Consider the following 26,565-nt stretch of genomic DNA (forward strand, 5'->3'; position numbering starts at 1 on the left):
GGGGAGTAGAGGCAAACAAAGATACTGCATAGGTTTGGTGGGAGGTGGAATACAACTATGGATTAGGCGAGGAGGATAGTGCAGAAGATATTCATTTAAAGGCTTGATAACATGTAAACAAAAAGCTGGTGGTGAATGTGATTCAGCTGCTCCAGTCCTGAATGGTACTGAGAAATGAGAGCAGTGCTCCCTTGTGGTCAGACAGTGGGTATGTGGGAAAGTGGCAGTTGAATGGAAAGACAAGGCATGAGAGACCTGTTTCTGGACAAGGTTGGGAGGACAATTTTGGTCTGTGAAGGCCTTCATGAGATCCTTGCTATACAGGGTGAGTCAATAACTATTGCCACCAAGAATAACTGCAAAAGTATGATAACAGCTGAAAAGTTTGTGGGATAAATATTGCGTGGGACAACAGGGGCCATAATATGATGCTGGTTTTTTGTTGCTAGGTGGGGTTGCTTCAGAGATATGAAGGTCAACTTTGTTCTTTTTTACTGGGATGCTATAGTTTGGTACTTATTTTCTGATACTGGCTATCGAGACAAATCCAATAATGTGTAACAGTAAGGTCTTTGAAGGTCAATGAAGGTCACAAAGGTGACATGAACATCCATTTACAGAAGGTGTTTGAGGTGAGCACCATTGGTATCAATGCAGTGCTGAAATCTTCTTATCATGGATGGAGTGGTATTCCTTATCACACTGGCATTTATCGAAGCACATGCTCTGACAATTCTCTCTTGCATATCTTCAGGTGTAGTTGGAACGTCTTTATACACAATGTCTTTTACGAATCCCCACATGAAAAAATCCAGAGGTGTCAAGTCTGGTGAAAGAGCCAACCACAACACATCTCCTCTGCATCCAATCCAATGATTTGGGAATTGTCTCCGCAACGCATTTCTAGCCATTAGCGAAAAATGTGCCAGACACCCATCATGTTGATACCACATTCTGTTCCTTGTTCCTAAAGGTATTTCTTCCAATAACAGACTTAATATTTCTTGCATGAATGTGGTGTACTTCCTACCATTAAGATTTCCTTTGATGAAATAGGGGCCTAAATTCTGTCCTCCAGAATCTTACACCATACATTCACTGACCACAGTTTTTTGTGTGCTACTTGCCGCAGCCAACATGGATTTTCAATTGCCCAATAATGCACGTTATGCAAATTAACATTTCCATGGTTCGTGAATGTAGCATCATCAGTAAATAAAATCAAATTAATAAATGTGTCATCCCTCTGAATCTGAAGTTGAGGCCATCGGCAGAATTCAATGTGATGCATATAAACCGTACCAGTTAATTCTTGGTGGAGTCTGATATGATAAGGATGATATTATAGTGATGGAGAACATGAAAACACCACTCTGGCTCATGCCAGATTCCCTTGCAACTTGACGCAAACTAACACAAGGATTTCGAACCACGGTGGCAAGAGAACCAATTTCCATTTCCTCATTAGTAACTTTCCTTTGCTGGATATGTTTCCGATGCGTTAAAGATCCAGTTGTTCTCAATTTATCATACACATATTTAAATGTATGATGTGTAGGGTGAGTACGTTGAGGATATCTTTCAGCATATAAGTCTCTAGCTCTCACTGAATTTCGTTGGCATTCTCCATAAATGAGAAGCATATCAACTTGTTCTTCGAAGGAGAAAGTGTTGAGGCTCTGGAAAAATCTGGATAGGGTGTCCTCACCATCTGTCCAGGTCATGAAGATGCCTTCAGTGAATCTGAACCAGGTAACGGATCTGAGGTTCTGGGTGATATGGAAGGATACCTCTAGATGGCCCATGAATAGATTGACAAAGGGCAGTGCCATGTGGGTATCCACTGCTGCAGCTTTGATTCATTTGTAGGTGATGCCTTCAAAGGAGAAGTAATAGCAGATGAGGATACATTTGTTTATGGTGACCAGGAAGGAGGTAGTAGGTTTTGAGTCTGTCAGACTTTGGGAAAGGTAATGCTCAATAGTGGCACAACCAATAGGAATGGGGATTTTAATATACAGGGAGGTGGCATTGATAGTAATGAGCAGGACAACAGGTTGTAAAGGAACAACCTGATTTTTAGAGTTGGTAACAAAAAAGTGTTTCCACTGTAGGGATTGGGAGAAGGAGGGATCTTTAACAAGTCCAGCCATGACTGAATTTAGGAGTGGGTTGAAAGGTAAGGCCTTTGAAAAGGACTGATACATCTGTGGGATTTAGGCCTTAGCAGAACAGGATCATAATCATGTTGCAGATCAAAACCTAAACAGACCCACAAACAGTCATGAATCTGTCCTCCAAAAGACTCAGTCCCACAGGAGTATCAACCCTTTGCAATGGCCTTGCCTCTTGACCCACTCCCAAATTAAATCCAGCTGCCTTGTTGAAAACCTTGTCTCATTCTCCTGATCCCTATAGTAGAAATGTGTTTTCCACCCAATGTACCAATCAGGCTCAATCCAAAGCCATCAGTAGCAGTCCCTCACCAGATATCTCAAGGATCTCATGGAGGCTTTCACAGACTAAAATTACCCTCCCCACCTTGTCCAGAAACAGGCTCCTCTCATGTCTTGTCTCTACTGTAACCTACCACTTCCCAAATACCACTGCCAGGCCACAAGAGAGCATGCCCCTCATGACTCAGTACCACCCAGGACAGGATGAATGAATCACATTCTCTGACTGAGTTTTGACTACCTTTGATCATATCCTGCAATGAATATCCTCCCCACTATCCTCCACTTTGGTATTCTGTCACTCACCACACATATGTAATATCATTGTTTGTTCTTACTCCATTCCTGCTCCTAACCCCTTGCCACATGGCTCCTATTCCTGCAATAGAGCTAGATCAGGGATAGTCAATTTTTTGTTATGTATCACACAGTTTTGTATCTTTGTTAGTACTAGAGTTTTCTAGCTGCTCACCAGGAAAGCTGCAGTGCCCACTATTGGGTGATATGTACCAGGCTGACTACCACTGATCTAGAAACAAGACCTGTTCCATACATCCTCCCACAACCACCCTCTCCAGTCCTGTCACTGGTATCCCCTATTTCATCAAAGGTAGGGCCAACTGTGAAAGCAGCTTTGTGGTCTACCAGCTAAGCAGCAACTATTGTGCTGCTTTCTACATGGGCATTATAGCTAACGAGCTGTCTGTCTGCATGAATGGTCACCATCAAGCTGCGTCCAAAAGACAAATAGACCACCCAATTGCTTAACATGCTGCCCAACACGATGTGCTTCACTTAAATGTCTGATTCACAGCCTGTGTCGTCCATCTATATTCTTCCTACCAACACCAGTTTTCCTAAATTCTGCAACATATTCTCCATTCCCAAACCCCCTGGCCTAAATATCTGGTATCTCTACCTCCCATACCTATCCCCTTCCCACTCCAACTCCAATTCTACACACATCTTTTATCCCACCAATGCACCTAAAAGCCCTTTTCCATTCTGTACTCCTCTCCCCCTCCCTTCCCCTCATAACTTCCCATATCCCAGCAGAACCTCTCAATGCTGCATCCAACAGTGATATTCAGTCCCCAGCGAATTTCTACATGCTCTGACAAACTGCACTAATATTTTCCTCCACCCTTACCCTACTATCCCTCCCCATTCCCTCTTAATGCCTCCTCCTTACCCATACCACCCTTCCCAGCAGACTTCTGCTCTGTAATTGCAATTGCAATTGCAATAAGGTCCAGTGCCCTGCAACAGTGGCCAAGTGTTTGTGTGTGTGTGTGTGTGTGTGTGTGTGTGTGTGTGTGTGTGTGTGTGTGAGGGCGCGCGCGCGCGCGCGCACATGTTTGTTTGTGCGCGCGTGTGTTCCACTGCAGTTGCAGGACTTTGTCTAAAGGTTTTAATATTTTAGCAGTCTTTTTCATTGTGCCTGTCTGCAACTCAGTGCTTTCTCTATGTGGTGAGCAACAATATATTCTTTCCATATTGGTGTTATTGAAATATTTAGATAGCTCTAACTACTACCTGCATCTGCAAGATAAGGTAAGAGTTGAATGAAATTATCAAAAGGGTGCTTACAGTAATAACTGTGACTGAAATGGCATGATTGATCAAAAGAAACTAGCCAAACTTAAATTTAGCATTAAATGTTTGCGGAAACATATATAAAGAATAGCACTGATTCTACCTCTAAGCAGTAACAACAGTAACATCCACATGATAAGTAAACAATATGTACTACAAAAATAGCTGTAAAATTCAGTAGAATCTAGTAACAGTATCACTCCTCCAAAGGGTTTTACATGAGTAAAACAACATTAAGAAATAAAATAAAAAGTATGATATGGAATAGGATATGAAAGTGAGAAGGTGGAAGACAAGGAGAGAGTAGCAAAGCACTGGGAGGTAGGAAATGTGGAGTAAGGTTGTGCTCAGAGACATTAGAAAAATCAGGATTAATTATGGTAGCAATCCACAGTAACAGAGTATTGGGAATGTGTGAGAGAGAGAGGGGGGGGGGGGGGCAGAGAGAGATAGAGAAAAGCAGGGAAGTCAAATGTTTCAATAGGGGTGGAGAAGATTGTGAAATGACAAGAGAAGAAAGGGCAAACAGAGTGGAAGCAGGAGGCTAGGTGAGGGTGACAACCAGTGGAGATTTGAATGGGGGAACTATTCTTTGTAAGATTTATCTTTATTTTTTGAGTTCAATATATTTTTCACCAAGATGATGAAAATGCTTCAACATGGACTTCAAATAGGTGATGAAAATGCTACTACATCTGAATTATTAATACTGTGTGAAGATGCAGTATTAATTGATGGATGGATATGAAAAACTTGTAGTGATTTTTCTTTATTCTTTATTGTTGTTGCAATGGTGGGAGCAAGAATCAGAAAAGGATACAGTTTGTGAAGACATAAACATTAATGAAATACATTCAAATAATTTATTATTATTATTACAGTGAAGCCATCTATAATCATGTTAAGTCTTGTTATAGTCGTCAGTGAATTTTGCTTTCTTTGACAGCCACACTTCCTTCATTCATTGTGAGTGGACATGCTTACATTCCTCCATGCATGGTTGCTTGGCTTGATGCAGCCCATTCGTCACTGTCTTTTTGCAGAAAACAGCCCTGTCACAGTCATCTTTGGGTCTGATTTTGTAGGAGTTGTGGGTCTTGTTTAATATTTCTAAACCAGGGCATTATATTTTGGGGTCTGAATCAAAAAAGTGGAAGATCTCCTTGGTAAACCTGTTCCCATCCATTTGTTGAAAATGATAGTAAAACTGTGCATGTGATTTTTGAATTGTCTCTGTAATTTTCTCTGTTTTGGCAAAGACTTCCTTGCTGGATCTTTCTTGGTGGATGCCATTCTTGTGGTTGGATTCCATGATTGCTATAATGATTCTGCACACTTTTTTCTCCAGTTCTTCAAGTAGGTTTTTATTTGCACTTAGGGGCAGGCTTTCAGCTGCATACACAATTACTGGCTTCAGAACTGTTTCACAGTGTTGTATCTTAGTGTTTTGTGAAAAGCATTTTCCATTGTGGGTCATGCTCAACATCTGGTAGGCTTGTTGAAATTTACATATTTACTCATTAAGGTTTTCCATGTCTAGTCTGTTTTTCATAATAATCTCATCCAGGTACTTAAATTTTTCTACACTGGGGAGTGGGGTTATTTGATGTTGTTAATTCTCTCTGTTTTTCTAATGATATCTGCAGGCCAGTATGTTTGGCAGTTTCCTTTAACAGTTAGATCTGAATGCTAGCATTTTCTATGCCATTTGACAGAATTGGTATATCACTGGCAAAAGCTAGTCAGTCTACCATGATTTTTTTGCATTTAGTTCCCATTCTTACTGGACTACAGTCAGTTTCCATCAGTCTTCTTCACCAGTCCTGATGACTTTTTTCTTTTTCAAGAACACAGTTGAAAAGCATCAGAAACAGTCCACTGCCTTGTCTGACTCCTGTTTTGATTACAAAGAACTCTGAGAGGCAACTTAGGAAGTTTATCTTGGAGTTAGTAACTGTCAAGTGGTTCTACTTAATGCTAGTAAGGTCAGCCCAAATTCCTTACAGATATTGAACAGGGCTTCACAGCCTATTGAATAATAGACTTCCTTGAAGATCAAAAAGGCTGATATGTACTGTTTAGACCTATAAAGTACAGTATCTGGTGTCGCTTTTGAAGTTATGGATTTGTTCTCCTGTTGAACAACCTTTCCTGGAGCCGCCTTGGTATTCCAATTTTTGGTGCTTGGCCTGGCTTTCTAAGCACTCCTGGATGACAAACAAGAGAATTCTGTTGGTTACCAGTAGGAGGAATATTTCTCTGTAGCTGACGTTTTTCATGGGGCATATCTTCTGCAGTGGATGGATTAGAGCTATTTTCCAGTCTTTGGGTAGGGTTTCTTCAATCCAATTTTTTTTAATTTGCTTTTGGAACATTTCAGCTGATTTCTGAGGACCTTGTTTACGCAGCTCTACAATTATTGATTCTTATGCAGGTGCTTCGTTGCTTTCGAGGAGGGGAGTGTGGCACTTAATTTCATCTTGTTCACATAGTCTGGACTCAGGGAACCAGAAAATGGGTTTGTTGGCCTCAGTTGTGTTTTTGAGTTTATTGCAATCATCATCATCATCATCATCATCACCACCATCACCATCATCACTGTGTTCATCATTACCATAATTATTATTACCACTACCACCACTGCAGTTTTCATTATTATTATCATTATCAACTATGACACAAACAGAGCAGATCAGATAATGTTTAGCCACTTACCTTGGGCAGTTTACAAAATTTTAACACACGGAGAGCATTTGTTCGAATGTTTTCCATGCTGTCCACGCCCAGTCTCATAACAAAATCATCTCCCACACCAATTGAAAATGTAAATTCTTCTGTCACTTTTGCTGCTTCCCTACTCAAAACACCAGCTGTAAAAACAAATAACTGATTAAAAAACAACTCTTGGTAATAGCAATGCTACATCATTTTGTAACAATAAAAGTTTAAAACCCAAATGTGAAATACAACAAACAATAAAATGAACCAAAGTGCCATGTGGGGCTGGAGATTTCAAAGTAATTCACATGATATGTTAGATATACTGTCCAAGACAAAGAATGCAGCCAGTTTTGAAACATGTATTAAAGCAGTAAATGCAATATGAGTTTTATTCCTTAGCTATATGTAAACCATTTGAAAAAACTAACAAATAACAACTCACTGTCTCCATAATGAAATTAAACATCTCACCAGAATTTAGTTGCGCAATAGTGACTTTAGCTTGTGTTTCATGACTATTGTGTGACTTTTCTTATGTATTAAGATAACATCAAGCTAATGGGAATTCAGTTTTGATGACTGAAATGTGCAGCATAATGTAACAAAATAGCCAATATTATCACAGACTCTGTTCCCGTAATAAAAGACAAATTTATCAATACCAGAGAAGGTAAGTAGCTACTCACCATATAGTGGAGATGCTGAGTAGCAATAGGCACAACAAAAAGATTCACACAATTAAAGCTTTTGGCCATTAAGGCCTTTGTCAGCAGTAGACACACATTCACATAAACGCAACTTGCACACACATCAGCAGTCTCAGAGAGCTGAGACCACACTGCAAACAGCAGCACCAGTGCATGATGGGAGTGGCGACTGGGTGGGGGTAAGGAGGAGGCTGGGGTGGGGAGGGGGAGGGATAGTATGGTGGGAATGGCAGACAGTCAAGTGTTGCAGTTTCGACGGAGGGCAGGAGAGAAGGTGCAGAGGGGGGTGGGTGGGGGGGGGGGTGGTAAGTAGTGGAGAGCACAGAAATAAAAGAAATTAAAAGACTGGGTGAGGCAGTTAAATGATGGCTGTGTAGTGCTGCAATGGGAACAGGGAGGGGGCTGGATGGGTGAGGACAGTGACTAATGAAGGTTGAGGTCAGGAGGGTTACGGGAACGTAGGATGTATTGCAGGGGAAGTTCCCACCTGCACAGTTCAGAAAAGCTGGTGTTGGTGGGAAGGATCCATATGGCACAGGCTGTGAAGCAGTCATTAAGATGAGGGATATCTTGTTTGGCAGCATGTTCAGCAACAGGGTGGTCCACTTGTTTCTTGGCCACAGTTTGTTGATGGCCGTTCATGCGGACCTTTTTCTCTCAGTATTTTATGACAGTAATAGACCTGAGATCAGTTCCCTCTATGCTGGGCAATTTCAGTTCCTCATACTTCTATGATCTTCAAAAGATTTTAACTTTTTTAGTTTTTCATTCACTTCACTCAAATTTATCTTTGCAGTCCTTGAGATCTTCTTTCTAAGAGAAACATCATGCTGTATTAAAATCAACATGAGTTTTGATGGAGACGTGTGTCACTGAGGACTCTCTGATGAATTCCTAAACATATATTTTCTTTTCTACAACAATTTATGTTCCTTTTTGAATGGTTGCTCCTCCATTTTCAGATGTAACTAAAATCATTGTTTTCTGTTTGGGCATTAACAATAAGCTGTGTACAAATTCAGGAATAATTGTAGTGTAGGATCCATTTGAGGTGACACATTGCATTTGTTTCTTTTATTGTGCAAAACATGTAGCTATGTTGTTTAACATAAGTTTGCACACAACCCTACTGTTTTTACTTTTTGGAGGAGTGCGTAAACATGTCTGTACAAAACTGCTCATCAACTATCAATGGACTGATCAATTTTGATGCAGCTTGTAACAAAGCAAAGACACAAACGTCAAAAAACAGTTGGACATTAATCTGTCATGTCACACAGTTCCCTAGTAATGTTTGGCAGGCATGATTCTTTTTTGTCAAGAGGGGTCTAGTGGAGCGCATTATTTATTCAGAGTTATATAATGTACAACTGTCATTCTAACCATTTCTTCTCCAATGGAAACTGATGCCCAATCATCATGTCTTCTCCATAAGAAAAAAAATAGAAGTGACTATTATTGTGCCAATGTACAGCTCTTGATACCAGAGTACAGGAGTTTTTAATACTATATTAAAGAGTGCACTCTTAAATGTACTGGTATTTATTATTTAAATCAGTAATACTTAATGATCTTTGATAGTTCTCTAAAGGGAAAAATATAAAGGAAATAAGCCTCTGGCTTCACAAGACACAGAAACTATTTTTCTTCAATAACTGTCAGTATATAATCACATGTGCAAATAATGCTGTAGTACACAGACAGCAGTGTATTGGTCTAATTGGAAAATTAGCAGCTTTTTTTTAAACAGTAACTGTTAAGTTATGGTACTTAAAATGTCTATTTGCAACCAATGTCTTAGATATAGACCACACTTAAATGTCTTCTACAAATAACGTAGGCAGGATATATTTATGACTGTTAATGGGACTTATAGTGACATTTTATAATATCTTATCCTATATTCTAATCTACAGCAAGCTCACAATTTTCTAGGTGAAGATTATCTGAGTATAGCTGGGCAAATTTTGAAGAAAGGAAATACCCAAGCTCAAAGTACTCTGTTATGATTAGAGTGATTATTTTTATTTTGAATAAGCTATTATGCATGTGACTCCTGTCTTACCACTGGAAGACAATGCAACTACCTCTGCTTAAAAGCGGTTTTGAAGATTATAGTTGTGAGAAATGTGACACTGCTACACTTCTGACCAATCTTGTGAAACAAATTAATGGTTGTAGAGATGTAGACGATGGTAACATCTACAAATAGTGAAATAGTTTTGCCTATGAACTGGGATTTGAGTGGCCACATGATGTGTTTGCTGGAGGAATAGAGATGATGAGGCGATTGAGGAACCCATTATTATGCACAAAGAGGCAATGAAATGAATTACTCTGTTATATTTGACTATGCATATGTTTTAACTCTCCAGAAAATGAGAACTGTCATCAGAAAATAAGTGAATGCAAACTAGGAAAAGAGAAAATTGGACAATTATTTACTGACAGCAAACTGAAAGCAACTGATATTAAATGTAATTGTAAATATGTGGTCATTTTCTGATGAATAACATGTAAGTAATATAGCGGGCTTTCAAATGTGACATTTAGCATGTTCTGTGAGCACAGTAAACAGCAGTCTCATGAAAAACTGTATGTATTCGGTTTACCCATTTTTTTGTTGCAATCTCAGGTCCTCTTTACCCCACATCTTCTGAGCTCCTTGTATTTTTTAACTTATTTTACAATCCTTAAGGCTATTTCTCACAGTGGAACTGACGAAACACAAGGCGGATGAATGAATTAATGGTAGTGAAGAGAAACAATCATTGTAAGGTACAGTAAAGATGTCATCAATCTGATGGTTGGTTTGAACACCGCTGTGCTCTGCTAGCAAATTATTTACTTTTTCTATTAGGATGAATACAGAACCTATGATAATAATTCAACATAATGTAAATAAGATGAGCTGTATAACATATAATTACCTGGAGGGGAAATGGCGTAAACCTTGAGGTTAGGATATTTTGAACGCAACATCAGACCTAGGAGAACAGCTACTCCAGCACCCAAACTATGCCCTGAAATAACAACCAGTTACTTTAGAGCATGAAAAGTTTATGATAAGTAGGTAAACAAGAAAAGAACCAAAGACATAGCGCTTTTGAGGCAATCTGTCAAAGTTTCTCACTTCCTGTTTTTCTTATCTTTCTTATTCCTGTGCCATTTAATTCTCATCACACCCATAATTTGTGCATCTTGCAATTATTTGCACTCACTTGAGTAATATTGGTAGATGTGATGTACATGTAGAGACAAACAGATGATTACAATTTCAGAAAAATTGGATATTCAAGAGAAGCAGCTTCAGAAATAGAGCAAATCAATAATGTATTGGTCCACCTCTGGTCTTATGCAAACAGTTGTTTGGGTTGGTGTTGACTGATACAGTTGTTGGATGTCCTCCTGAGGGATATTGCCCGAAATTCTGTCCAATAAGCATGTTAGATCATCAGAATCCCACGCTGGTTGGAGGGCCCTGCCCACAATGCTCCAAACACTCTTAATTTTGGAGAGATCCAGCGACCTAGCTGGTTGATGTAGGGTTTGGCAAGAATGAAGAAAAGCAGTAGAAACTCTTGCCATACGCAGGAGGACATTATCTTGCTGAAATGTAAGACCAGGATCTGTTGCCATGAAGGGCAACAAAGCAGAGGATGCATAGAATATTGTCAACGTACTACTGTTCTGTAAGGGGCACAGACGGCAACCGAAGGGATCATGGTATGAAAAGAAGTGGCATCTCAGACCATCATTCCTGATGTCAGGCCCTACTGTGGGCAACAGTCAGGTTGGTCTTGCTATTAGGAAATGGTGCTCTAGGCCACCACTCCTGATTGTTAGGCCATATGCCAGGTGACAGTCAGGTTGGAATCCCACCAGTGTCCAGGGAATCTCCAGAGACTGACTGATTGTCAGGGTTCAGTTCCCAGTGAGACTCATTACAGATGACAATTCCACTCCAGTCAGTGAGATTCTATTCCAAACAATGAGATGACCCAAACATCAGTGGGGCACCAACCTGACTGTCACCCAGCATACAGCCTGACAACCGGCAGTAATGGTCTGGGGTGCCATTTTTTTCATACTGGGATCACTTTAGTTGCGATCCATAGCACCTTTACAGCACAACAGTGTGTGGACTTTATTCTATGCCATGTTTTGTTGCCTTTCGTGGCAAGCCATCCTGGGCTTCATTTCACCAAAATAATGCCACACACAGTGTGCTTCACTACTGCTTGTCACCATGCTTGCCAAACTGTACCTTGGTCAGCAAGGTCACCAGATCTCTCCCAAATTGAGAACATCTGGAGCATTATGGAGCATTATGGGTGAGGCCCTCCAATCAGCTCAGGATTTTGATGATCTAATGCACAAGTCCAACAGAATTTGGCAAGACATCCCTTAGGAGGATATCCAACAACTTCATCAATCAATGCCAAACTGAATACAGCTTGTATAAGGGCCAGAGTTGGATCCATGTTTTATTGACTTGCTCAATATGTGAAGCTCATTCTTTTAAATAAACCATCCATTTTTTTCTGAAATTGCAATCATTTGTTTGTCTGTACATGTACATCACATCTACTGATTTCCATCCCATTCAGATAATGCCTCTGTGGTGGTTTATATATTTTCTACATCATTATTGATACCACTTAAGTTCTTCCTTTCCCTTCATCATTGTGAGGTGACATAATATTCTTTGAAACCTTTTTCAAAATGTCCTTTTTTCCATTGTGCTTATTATTTCTAGACAAGTGACCTTTGAATTTCAGAAATGAAGTTCAATATTCCATAAGTGTAAATTATGGTTGCCAGCCTAGTCAGTATCTGATTCTCTCTGAGAAGCATCAATTTTTTAGAGACCTGCATCTCAAAAAATAAAGAGATACTTCAATTTTGCACCAAATCTAACATTGCCTGTGCTTTGGCAATAATTAAACACAAGAATTCCTTGGGTTTCTTTCAGATAATGACTCTGTATTAGTCTGACTGTACATCGCCTTGACCAAGAAATGCTATATATTACTTTTTTTCTATGACATGGTCTAGCAAGGAACAGTTATGTGCAGAAAATCAATGAATTTGAAGAAAATTAAATGACATGATTATTGATGCCCTAATTACATTGGTTTTTTTAGTAAAACAAGTTGAAGTAACTGAAACCTAACCATATAAATGATAAAGTACCACTAGTACAAACACACTCTCTCTCTCACACACACTCATACACACACAAACACACACAACAATTATATAATATATATGTTACATATAGCAGAGATAGCAGAGGGGGTTTGCCATTGCCTTCTTCTGACCGTAATGGGGATGAATGATGATGATGATGATGATGACACAACAATATATATATGTAATAGAGGGAAACATTCCATGTGGGAAAAATATATCTAAAACAAAGATGCTGTAACTTACCAAACGAAAGCATTGGTACGTTGATAGAGACAATAACAAACACAAACACACACACAAATTTCAAGCTTTCGCAACCCAAGGTTGCTTCATCAGGAAAGAGGGAAAGAGAGGGAAAGACGAAAGGATGTGGGTTTTAAGGGAGAACACGCAGGCATGCATGTCCATCCGCACATGTACAGACAGGTGTCTGTATACGTGCAGATGGATGTGTGTGTGTGTGCAAGTGTATACCTGTCCTTTTTTCCCCCTAAGGTAAGTTTTTCCGCTCCCGGGATTGGAATGACTCCTTACCCTCTCCCTTAAAACCACACCCTTTCGTCTTTCCCTCTCCTTCCCTCTTTCCTGATGAAGCAACCTTGGGTTGCGAAAGCTTGAAATTTGTGTGTGTGTTTGTGTTTGTTATTGTCTCTACCAACGTATCAACACTTTCATTTGGTAAGTTACAGCATCTTTGTTTTTAGAGATTGCTTTGCAATAGTCACAAACATATGGCTCACAATTTTAGATGAACAATTGGTAACAGGTAGGTTTTTTAAATTAAAATACAGAACGTAGGTATGTTTCAACATTTTATTTTCATTGTTCCAATGTGATACATGTACCTTTGTGTACTTATCATTTGTGAGAACGCATGCTGTTACAGCGTTATTACCTGTAAATACCACATTAATGCAATAAATGCTCAAAATAATGTCCATCAACTTCAATGCATTTGGCAATACATGTAACGACATTCCTCTCAAGAGCGAGTAGTTCGTCTTCCGTAATGTTTGCAGATGCATTGACAATGTGCTGATGCATGTTGTCAGGCATTGTCGGTGGATCACGATAGCAAATATCCTTCAACTTTCCCCACACAAAGAAATCCAGGGACATGAGATCTGGTGAACGTGCGGGCTACGTATGGTGTTTCAATGACCAATCCACCTGTCATGAAATATGCTATTAAATACCGCTTCAACTGCAAGTGAGCTATGTGCTGGACATCCATCATGTTGGAAGTACATTGCCATTCTGTCATGCAGTGAAACATCTTGTAGTAACATCGGTAGAACATTACATAGGAAATCAGCATACATTGCACCATTTAGATTGCCATCGATAAAATGGGGGCCAATTATTCTTTCTCCCATAATACCGCACCATACATTAACCCACCTAGGTCGCTGATGTTCCACTTGTCGCAGCCATTGTGGATTTTCCCATATTAGGCTGGTTTACATTACCGCTGTTGGTGAATGATGCTTCATCGCTAAATAGAACACATGCAAAAAATCTGTCATCATCCCATAATTTCTCTTGTGCCCAGTGGCAGAACTGTACACAATGTTCAAAGTCGTTGCTATGCAATTCCTGGTGCATAGAAATATGGTATGGGTGCAATCGATGCTGATGTGGCATTCTCAACACCGATGTTTTTGAGATTTACAATTCTCGCATAGTTTGTCTGCTACTGATGTGTGGATTAGCCACGACAGCAGCTAAAACACCTACTTGGGCATCATCATTTGTTGCAGGTTGTGGTTGACATTTCACATGTGGCTGAACACCTCCTGTTTTCTTAAATAACGTAGCTATCTGGCGAACAGTCCAGACACTTGTATGATGTCATCCACGATACTGAGCAGCATACATAGCACATGCCTGTTGGGCATTTTGATCACAATAGCCATACATCAACATGATATTGACCTTTTCCGCAATTGGTAAATGGTCAATTTTAACACGGGTAATGTATCACGAAGCAAACACTATCCACACTGGCAGAATGTTACTTGATACCACGTACTTATACATTTGTGACTATTACAGTGCCATCTATCAGAAAGCGAAAAAAGTGGTCCAACTAAAACATTCATATTTCTTTACGTACTGCATGAATATGTAATAAAAATGGGGGTTCCTATTTAAAAAAATGCAGTTGATATCCATTTGACCTATGGCAGTGCCATCTAGCAGGCCAACTGTAGCACCATCTGGTTTTCCTCTTCAAGCTAGACGAGTTTCATTCTTTGTAGTTTTTTCGTTTGATGCTTATTTCGTGAGACATTTGGCCCAGTCACAATCAATGGACCTATATGTATATATATTGAATTATGTACAAACTATTTAATTATTTAACATGTAAAAATCACTACAGATATTCGAATTCGGGTTATGCCATGTCAATGTACCTGCCATCATTGACGATGATGTGGCTCAGATGAATAGCAAAATTCTGTGCGACTCGCTGAAGTGTCAGAACATTGATGCTGTCAATGACATCCTGAATGCCTGTTTTCAGCTCAGCAATGGTTTTGGAGTTATTACTGTACACCTTGTCTTTAATAAAGCCCCACAAAAAGGAGTCGAATATGTTCAGATCTGGAGAATATGGCGATCGATTGAGACTCATGCCAGTGGCCTCTGGGTACCCCAGAATCAGTACGCGGCCTCCAAAGAGCTACTTCAGGACATCAAACACTCTCCTGTTCTGATGGGGTCAAGCTCCATCTTGCAAGAACTCATCTTGTTGAAATCTTGTTGAATCTGGGATAATGGGGATAAAATTATCTTCCAAAACCTTCATGTACCATTCAGTAATCACTGTGCCATCAAGGAACATCTCACCGATTATTCCATGTCTGGACATTGCACACCACACAATCACCTGTTGAGGGTGAAGAGACTTCTCGATTGTGAAATGTGGATTCTCAGTCCCCAAAATACACCAATTTTGCTTATTGACAAACCCCTACAAATGAAAGTGGGCTTTGTCACTAAACCAAACCATAATGCGAATACTAACTGCCATCATACCCCATGGACAACCGTGCTGTTTGAAAGTCCTAACACAAACCATTTAGACGTTATGAGAATTTTATTTCATACAGTTCAATAATTGTCACCCTGTAAACGGCATTAAGGTGAATGAGGCATTTAAATTTGTTTTCTATAACATTATGAACTGTTGATTAATGTGTCTGTAACAATGAGTCTGAGTGCCATATGTCACAAAACTAAATATTAAATATATCTGAACCACTATCAGTATGCATTTCATTAAAATAACCTTACAGTACTGTCTTCCCTTTGTATATCATGTTAATGGTACCTGTTAAGGTGAGACTGTAGTGTGGGTACAACTCAATGGCTTTGTCTATTACACCAGTATCTTGCAACACTTTCTTCAAATTTTTTGCACCTAGTATCATTCCTCGATGGCCCTGCCAACAGAGAAAATTACAACTGAAATCACTTTGTTTCAGAAATACAAAAGTGTCGTGCATTACAATGATAAATATACAGAAAGCATTTAATTTGTATATTTATGGATACAAACTTACCATACTATTTTCAGGCAGTTCTGGTATTTCAAGATAGTCAGCTCCAGCTGTAAGGTCAGTGAACACATCTCTCATTGATATAGATCCTCTTATCACAATAACAATACTGCAGGTTTTATGATCAGAAGTAACAAAGAATGGCAACTAGAACACAGAGAAAACAGTATTTATTCATTTAGTTCTGAAAAACTATAGAAAAATATTGAACATGTAATCATATATACAGCAGAATAATAAACAAGTAAAATTAATAATGAAAACACAAACTCTCTTAACATCAGTAATTACAGGCAGGGATATTCTCAAAAAATGTATAAATGCTTTGTTAGCACAAATGTTGTTTGTAATAGTATAAACCACTTAATCCTAGTGAGATGTATGTTTATTAATGAAAAATACTGAAGAGAGTCAGATGATTATTTGAATTCTGGCTGGTTGTTTTTATTATCTCTTCATGGCACAATGATCCAGATGATATAGTTTTGTCATTTTTATCTACCATATATTCTGATCTTTTTTGATTTAACACTATACTGATAGATAAGAGTAGTGCTTGATTTAGAGAGAGAGAGAGAGAGAGAGAGAGAGAGAGAGAGAGAGAGAGAGAGAGAGAAAAAAGGTTCTGGTACTGTGACCAACCTTGGAGTGTTTTTCAAATTTAGACTTCTTAAAATATTATTTTAATGCTTTTCTGCGCAGTGTGAATACAACATTTGTATTACATTGCTTCAATTGCAGCAGAAGTTCTGTTGTACTACGTCTCAAAACCTGCAGTTCTGATTTTTTCTTGTCAGAAGTATCATTATGAGGTACTCATGCACACTGTCATTAGTCAAGCACTAGATAAAAGTGTATAAAATTTGAAATTTGATGATAAAACCCCACCATAATCCTTTCATCAGCGTGGAAATTGATGCTGTCTTGTATATGTTTTACTATACCCTTATTCTTGAAGTAAGTGTTTATTGTGTAGACTTGTGGGACAATGTCTGTTTGTTCTATTAGTTCTTTGTGCTCATTTTTGGTTTTATGTCAAGTCCATAGTTATGTCTGAAAATCCTGCTAACTGAGAGAATTTTATCTCTAGTCTGATTTTGCTTCTCAGTTTTTGCAGATCATTATTCCAACTGCTTTTGCATTTTCAGAGCTTAATATCAAAAGAAGAATTACTCTACCTTATATGCAGTTGCTTTAAATTGCCATTCTCTGTTTCAACTTATTAGTGATAAACATGACCTAGATTTTCATTGAAAGCTCAACAGTCCACATCACTAGAAAGTCAAACACTCTTCTAGGTCATATTTTATCATCATTAGTTTCGGTCATTTGTACCAGAGCACAGTACATCAGATAATGGTCAGTGACTGGAAAACTTTCTCCATGGCACTATATTTTTCTGTAGGTGTTTCTGTTGACCAGGATTACAGCTATATTTGAGACTGTACCTGTTTTATTACATGTATAAGTGTTTAAGGTCTGTTTTGAGAACTCACTTCTGCATTAATTCTTATAGCTCAAATACTCTACAAACCATTTATATGCCACAGTGGAGCATTTGATGACTTATAGTGACCCTCCAGAGTATCATGTCTATGATAAGTCAGTTGCTCAACACTACTTTACAATAACCTAAGAGATCTATACTAGGACACAAGATTTAAACTTATATTCTCTGAAAAAAAGTGTCCAGTAACCCTTGATGGTATGCTGGAAAAATTACAGATAATGAATGAAACAAGTGGCTGCATATTATATACTCGGATGACAAGCTATTGATTATAGCTGTAGAAAAAATGGAAACTGCAAAATGGCTTTACTTTCAGTATTTATCAATAGGTAAACTTGTCATCACCTGAAGATTATAAGAATGAAAGTAGGAGAAGAGATATTGGCAGAAGTAAAGCTGTGAGGGTGGGTCATGACTGGAAATCCCAGTTGGTAGCATACTTCCCTCAAGAGGCAAAGATCTCAGGTTTCACTCCCAGTTCAACATAAAGTTTTTATTTGACAGGAAGCTTCAAACCTGAAGTACAGCTTAAACACCACGATGTTTAACTCGGAATGGCCCTGAGTCAGTTACATGGGTGCACGCAGTTTAACACAGATTCTGCATCACAGTGCATTTTGGCAAATTACATATTATAAAACCCTTGCCACTGACAAAAGAAGCTATATGTCACAGAGAAAGTAAGATTCCAACAGTTGCAATACATACCGGCAGAGCTGCTTGTTACATATTTAGCTTTTTCTGTGTTTTCTTACTAGTGCAGGGATGAATAGGATGTGTGCATGCTGTGTGCATGTGTAGGAGGAGCTGGCCACAGTTGGGAAATAGCCAAAGGTGCTTTTGGCTACAGTCAGCCAACTTCAGGCTGCTGCCTCAGGGTGTAGTAATCATAGAGCATCTGGCAAATCACATGGGAGACCTCAGACATCACTTGTTTCATCTGCAGTCTGCTGGCGTGACACCTTCCAGTGGACCGAATGTGGGAGATCTGCCCTCACTGCAGGGTGAGTGGTGGGTGATAACTCATTTGCTGTACTCGATGAGGAGGGCCAAAATGGAGGCTGGTTGTCTGGCCTGGTCTGTTCACATTCTGTAGGGACAGGTGTCCACTTCTTCAGCAAAGTCGGAGCAGAGACATAGTAGGGGGTAATTACTAGCAGCTCCAGGGGGTAATTACTGGGATCTCCAATGTTACACCCTGTTGTGTATGTAGTTCCACGTAGTCAGCACGTACACAACTTTCCCAATAGAGCGTGCCCCGCTAAGCACAACAGCTCAGGCCCAGTGCTCGTACATCTCCGCACTACGAGATGGCGCTGTCTTAGAGACGGACCAAATTCTGCTTCCGCCGATCCACGTATTAATATGTAACGCAACCAATGAGATTGCTGCTAACGAAGAACCTTTTCTCCTCGCGGATCACACCCACGCAGTGATACCTGAATGCTCGAGGTATTATAACGAGTGTACAGACCTCTGATTAGTCAGTCTGCATCAGTCTGCATTAGGCTGCATCAGTCTGCATTAGTCTGTAGTCAAGTTTCAGTCTGTGCCTAATAAAATTATCATATTCCTGTACATAGCCATGAAGAGAAATGTATAGACACTTTGTCAAGTATCAGAGATATGTGAGAATAAGATTAACGTACCAAGACCAAAGGAACTTCAGATTGTCAATTGTAAACAGTATCCAGAATCAAGTTAAGTAATTTCTATGATTTTTATTATTTTAATAAATGTTTGTGAAAATTAATCAAGTTCTGTTTAAAGATGGTCACCGTCAATCTGCTACTCTAAGTGTGCAAGTGGCATTTCTGTTGTCTGACCTAACGGCAGAAGATAAACACACCACGATAACACCACGAGACATATTGCTGACACTTGCCTACTTCATTAGAGCGACAAGTCAAATAATCTGATGGTGTGTGTACTGAAGGTCTTACAGTGCGCACACCACACACCCATTGCGGAACTCCTTAGGGGAATAGTGTTCTGGGCAGAAAAGAAGGCCAATGTGCACTTGGTATGTCTGCTGTGGACCCTCATCCAAGATGTGGATGAGGACTTGCCTGAAGCCATCGAGCATGTGGAGTATAGTCCTCTGCAACTTATGGCTCATGTCAACACCAATGGAGCTTGTCACATGGGTTCTGAGGCTGTCCTCAGTTCATATGGATGGTTGGTGGATGTGGTGAAGGATGCTGGCATCACACTTGGGGGGGAAGCAGAGCTCACAATTTGCTGCATTGTTCCCAAAATTGATCAGTGTGCATTGGTTTGGAGCCAAGGGAGGATATCAACTAAAGGCTTCTTTGACTCTGTGATGGTCTTGGCAGCAGATTTCTGGACCTGTGTTATCGGGTGGAGAGCAAGAGGACACCCCTTGATAGGTCAGAGGTGCACTACAGAAAGGAAACAGATGCTTGGACAACAGAGTACTTGTGGAGTGAATATGGGGATTTTTTAGGCTAGGTGAGAGCTTGAGGTAATGTGACGAACACTTGCCAGTTGACATGCAGACAGCTAAATCAGACTGGGTTCATAGTAAAGACACCTTAACTCTCAAAATGTTGTCAGTAATTCGTCGAATAATTCATAAAAAAGTTCCCAATTTACTGCCCTCCAGGAAATTTGTTGCCCTCAAATTATTCTTGGGACTGAGAGATAGCTGAAACCCAAAGTAGAAAGATCTTAATTATTTATTGAGTCAAGGAACACATATTGTAAAGACAGGTTGGATGCCATATTGTCTCTAATGATATTGATTTCGAGTGTGACTTTGATGTTATCTGGATCCATACAACAGGTCTTGGTGTTGGGTTTTTTACTGTCCACCAAATCCTTCTGTGACAGTTTTAGAGTCATTCGAAGACAGTCCATGGTCAGTAGGGTGAAAGTACCCAGATCATGGAATATTAATCGCAGCTGACTTTAAGCTACCGAGTATAAACTGGGATGGTTATGGATTCACTGCAGGAGGTATGAACAGGCAGTCTTCCAAAGAACTTTTGAACACATTTTCCATCTTGAGCAGCTAGTATGAGAGCCCACTCACTACAGAAATATTTTAGACCCTGTAGCTATAAACAGGACTGACTTACTGATGGTATCAGTACAGATACAGATATTAGTGGTCATAATATCATCATAGCAATGATGATTACTGCAGTGAGATAAATCAATCAAGAAGTCTAGAGGAGTATACTTACTAGAAAGAACAGATATGCAGTTGCTTGCATACCACTTAGATAATGAATGGACATCATTTGTTTCCAGTATGATGGAGGGATTATGGGCAAGGTTTCAATAGATTATAAATTGACCCACAGAGAAGTATGTGCTGAGTAAATGCATTAGGGACAGAAAATGCTGAGGAAGTAAAGACTGTTTCACTCTTGGTTCTAAAGCAAACATTCAGATGACAGGCAAAAGTTAGTAGAGATTTGTGTATCTGTAAAAAGATCACTGCACAAAGCATACAACAACTCCCACTGTCATACCTTAGTAAAAGATCTAGCCAAGAACTTACCAAAATTTTAGTCCTGTGTAAAATCACTAAGTGAGTTGAAGGCTTATAGTCAGTTACTCAATGACCAGTCTGGTATGGCAATAGAAGATAGCAAAAGGAAAGGCAAAGTTTGAAATTACACTTTTAAGAAATCATCACGGGGGTCATACAAACATACCATCATTTGACCACTGCACAGACCTCCACATAGAGGACCTAGCAATAGGCATCTGTGGCCTAGAAAAGCAACTGAAAGAGTTGAAAACAAATAAGTCAGCAGGTCCACAAGGAAACCCAATTCTATTTCACAAACAGTAGTCTATGGCACTGCCCCCTTACTTAGCTTACTCGAAATCTCTTACCCAGCACAAAGTCACAGGCAACAGTAAAGTAGCAAAAGTAAGTCCTGTGTATAAGAAGAGTAAAAGACTGATTCACAAAATTACAGACTAATACTCTTAACATTGGTTTGCTGCAGAATTCTTGAATGTAATCTCATATCAAATACAATAAAGTTCCTTGAGCCAGAAATTCTTCTGTCCACAAATCAGCAAGGTTTTAGAAAGCATCGCTCATGTACTGTTCTCCCATGATATCCTGCGCACTATGGATGAAGCCAACAGCAGATTCCACAGTCCTCAATTTCTGAAAAGCATTTTACACAGTGTCCCCTACAGACTGTTAACAAAAGTTGAGCACACAGAATAAGTTCTCAGATATGTGAGTGGCACAAAGACTTCTTAAGTAATGGGATCCAGCAATCTGTCCTCAATGGTAGGTGTTCATTGGAGGCAAGAGTATTGTCATGAGTGCCCTAAGGAAGTAGGATAGGATTGCTATTATTCTCCATATACATAAGTGATCTGACAGACAGGGAGAGCTGCAACCTGTGGCTGTTTCCTGATGATGATCTTGTGTGTAGAAAGATTGAGGAGGATATAAGATGACTTGGACAAAATTTCTAGCTGGTGTGATGAATGGCCAATAACTCCAAACACAGAAAAATATAAGTTAATGCAGATGAGTAAGAAAGTATTGTTAAACTGTAAAAGAGACTGCATACAGAACACTAGTGTGACCTGTTCATGAGTACTGCTCAAGTGTATGGGATCCCCACCAGGTCAAATTAAAGGAAGACATTTAAGCAATTCAGAGGTGGGCTTTTACATTTGTTACCAGTAGGTTTGACCAGTATGCAAGAATTATGGAGATGCTTAAGGAACTGAAAAGGGAATACCTGGAGGAAGGAAACATTCTTTTTGAAGAATGATATTGAGAACATTTAGAGAACCAGCATCTGAAACTTACTGCAGAATGATCCTCCTGCCACCAATGCACATTTCCCATAAAATTGCAAGATTTTAGGGCTTACACAGAGGCATATAGACAGTTGTTTTTTCCCTCACTCTGTTTGCGAGTGAGATAGGAAAGGAAATGGCTAGTAGTGGCAAAAAAAAAAAAGACATCTTTGGCCAGCTGAGAACTGAACCGTAAACCTTTGTACTTGCAGTTCAATATTTACCCTATTTATTGTCATCTCTTTTGTTCCATCTAGTTTCTTGCCTATATGTCTTACTGCCCATGGTCTTTGAGCCCCTTGTTTTGTTTCTTTCCTTCCCAGAGTCTGTCTGGTTTTTATTTCTATATTAACTTCCCCTGCAGATTTCAATTTCCCCCCATTTTAACCTCGCCACATCAAATCACCATCTCTCTTGAGTTACCAGTGTCATCAGTCAGTCTAATCATCTAGATGATAATTCACTTAATAGATTCTCGCTATATCTGTATCAAAATGGAGCTGCATAATTTAAAAGCTACATGATTTTTAATCTTATACTACAATTATAATTACAAGTCTTCACTTTTCAGTCCTTTCATTCATTCATTCATTCATGACGTTCTGTACATCAAATCAAGAAAAAACTTCAGAAACGTGAAATGAGTCCAAGTATACATTAAAATAAGTCTAAGAAATCATAGAAACTTACTATGTATACTGTATTAACTATAATGTATCATTGCTCTGCTTAAAGCTATTAAAAATTACACCATCTAAATTTAATCAAGTAAATAAGTAAGAGAGCTGCTACTTTAGAAGGAGAAAAAAAAAAAAAAAAAAAAAAAGGGTTCTGCCTCCTTAGTTTCATTTTAAAGCTGCTGTTTATGTGGTATTAGAAGCTTAATACTTACTTGAATACAATAGTGTTTTGCAAAACAATATTTTTACATCTGTAAATACTGAGTCCTATTTATAGTGCATTATTGCTTGTCATACAGCTTTATAGCAAAACAGCTACTTGCCATGTAGCTAACAGAAATTTTTAATCTGCTTTCAGACACTCAGTTAATTTATAGAAAAAATTGATAATTAGGCAAGTTTTAAATTTCCTTTCAAATTGCTGGTGGTCCCAAATATTCTGCTTTATGATCAATGGGAGCTTGTTGAATATCTCACCATCTGAGTACATGACTCTGTTTTGAACTCTTGACAAGGAGGCAAAGTCTATATCATGACTGTTTTTGTGTCTTATGCAGTGACTGTGTTAATCAAAATTCATTTGAAACTGCTTGTTATTATCAGAAACAGCAACTGTTAAGGAGTAACTCTATTTGGAAGTGAGTGTCAAAATTCCAAGCTATTTAAAAAGACTTCTCCAAAACATAGAGTTATCTACTTTACACAATATTCTTATTACTCGTTTCTGCTTGTATAAACACTTTATTTACTTTAGGTTGACTCACAGGAAAATAATTCCATAAACAACAAAGACTTAAAAAAACATAAAATGAAACACTCATGTCTAAGATCAATGCACACAATGAGAGATGCATCATGATTAGTTATCCAGCTGTACCCCAAGGAATTTCACACAATGTGTCTATGTTATGAGTGGTAAGCTGCCTTCCTCCCGAAGCACTAAATACCACTTTGCTAGTTTCAAAGGTGTGCTGTTCATGATGAGCTGATCAGTTGAACAAAGAAACATTGTAATTGATTATTTTTTACCTGGAATAACTCATTTTCAAATGATGCAAACAATATATCTTCAGTGTCTAGTTCAGACATGTACCTTACACCAGCAAAATGGCACAAGCAACAATTGTCTTCCCGTATGGTAACAGCCTTCTGCCTAGAAAAAAAGTATCATTATTTAATTGAAAAACTCTTTATTAATCTTATGTTGTTTGCACATCATATTCAGAAAACTATTTATCAGAACAAATGATCAGAAGTGACCTATGTTACACATCAGTTTGGTTTTTATTTGACTGCTCAAGGTCTTTGCATTCAATTTCACTTTTGCAAATCAATAGAAACCAATCTCTTTTAATGATAACCTACAGCAGAATGTCTGCAAAGAATGGAAGTCCTATTATAGTTTTAAACTGTGAGGTAAATGAAAATGAGTTTTCATATAGTAAGTGTGACAGAATAACATTACTGGACACCAAATTCAATAACCACTTCCTCACTGTGTTAGCAAACATTGTTTTTCTAATACATAACCAAATAAAAATGCATTAGATTTATTTATATCAACAGGATAAGAACTATAAGGTCTTGTGTTAGACTAGGGCCAGAAGAAATGGGCCACTGAATGCAATAGATCAATGATGTAGTTTTCAAATGCACTGTTAACAGTGTAGCTATCAGCCCTTTAGATAAAAAAATCATATGGCTTGTGACTCAGCTATGAGAGCTATATTGTCAATGGAAGGAATAATCACTGACCATGTAATTGACATGTTGAACATTGAAATAGGTGAGAGACCAAGGAGGCGAGTGATATGAATGTTGCACAGGTGAGCTAACCCTGGAACAGTCAGATGGAGAAAGTCACACACTGTTTACAGTACAATAGATGGTGCATGTTCAGCATGGGTGGGTAAGGGGGGGGAGGGGGTCAGAATACAGGAATGAGGAGCCCACAGAGAGATGTAGATTGCTGGAAAGACAAATCAAACAAAAATGAAGTGGTGGGGAGCAACTGGAGGATGCTGGGACTTCGGGAAGGGAGAAAGGTGTATATAGGACAGGCTAGTGGAGATTGATGCTAATCAGTCAGAGATGTGGAATCAGAGATGTGTTTGACACAATGTTCTCGGGTTTTCAGCTGCATGAGGAGGAGTATGCAGAGTTTTCAACAGAGCTGTTACATAATACGACTTCTGTATCACATAGCTCTCACTCAGATGGATAAGATATGAGTGTTTTTCCATGGATCCAGTATGGCATGATTATGCATGGATTTGGAACAAGTCAAAGCAGATACAATATAGATATCATACAATACAGTACATACTGGTATGTTACACATGGTAGATGAATGATTCAAAACTGGTATAATACAATAATGTAATCAAGTTAATAAACAATACAATACAAAAATACAATAGTGATAAAAAACAATACAGATAACAATGACAAAGGAAATAATCTGAATTACTACTCAAATTATTTATCTCTGTTGAAGAATTCATCTAAAAAGTAGAAACATTTTTCCAGTAGGAATTCCTTTAGCTTTCTTTTTAATAGCACTTTATTTTCTTTTAGACACTTTATATTACTTGGGAGTGCATTAAAGATTTTTTTACTTGTGTACTTTACCCTTTTTGTACCAGAGAGAGATTTGTCCATTCACAATCCATATCACCTTTCCGTCTTGTATTATAATGATGGTATGCCTCATTTGTTTCACATTCAGAGGAATTGAGAAGAGTGAAAGCCATGAGTGAAAGGAGATATTGTGAGGTAGTGGTTAATATACCTAACTGTTTAAAAAGATTTCGACATGAGGTTCTTGGAGGGACACTACATATAATTCACACAATTTTTTTCTGACTTACAAAAATTTTTTTTGAAAGTGGTGAGTTGCCCCAAAAGATTATTCTATAGCACATCACTGAATGAAAGTAGCCAAAATATGCAGACTTTGATACGTTTATGTCTCCAATTTTGGAGATTATTTGGATGGCAAACGTTGCTGAGCTAAGCTTTTTTAGTGTTTGCTGTATGTGGAATTCCCAGTTGAGCCAGTTATCTATGTGAACGCCTAGCAACTTTGTGCACAGAATGCTCTGTAACTGTTGGCTCTCGTGTGCAATGTTAATCTCTTCTGGGTTTATGTAACTGGATTTGAACCGCATGTAATTTGTTTTACTGAGGTTTATTGCTAGAGAATTTGCCGTGAACCAGTTCAGAGCATTTGCAAGTTCTTGGTTGGCATTTAACTCTACGTCAGTGGAGGTTTTATTGGCTGTCACTATACTTGTGTCATCTGCAAACATTGTGATACTGCTAGCA

The 26,565-nt window shown here is 38.8% G+C and overlaps 1 protein-coding gene across 4 annotated transcripts in view; it reads right to left on the reverse strand.

The window, feature by feature from the left end:
• LOC124785083 (diacylglycerol lipase-beta-like) overlaps positions 1–26,565 on the reverse strand; it is an 853,236-nt gene that overhangs the window by 32,649 nt on the left and 794,022 nt on the right. For all 4 annotated transcript variants that reach the window (XM_047254152.1, XM_047254151.1, XM_047254150.1 and 1 more), the window contains 5 exons: positions 24,268–24,391; positions 16,246–16,389; positions 16,014–16,125; positions 10,411–10,503; positions 6,768–6,922 (listed from right to left, as the gene is read on the reverse strand). In XM_047254152.1, the coding sequence (XP_047110108.1) occupies positions 6,768–6,922; positions 10,411–10,503; positions 16,014–16,125; positions 16,246–16,389; positions 24,268–24,391 (628 nt within the window). The remainder of the gene's footprint in view (positions 1–6,767; positions 6,923–10,410; positions 10,504–16,013; positions 16,126–16,245; positions 16,390–24,267; positions 24,392–26,565) is intronic.

The sequence above is a fragment of the Schistocerca piceifrons genome, chromosome 1, assembly GCF_021461385.2.
Source record: "Schistocerca piceifrons isolate TAMUIC-IGC-003096 chromosome 1, iqSchPice1.1, whole genome shotgun sequence".
NCBI lineage: Eukaryota > Metazoa > Arthropoda > Insecta > Orthoptera > Acrididae > Schistocerca > Schistocerca piceifrons.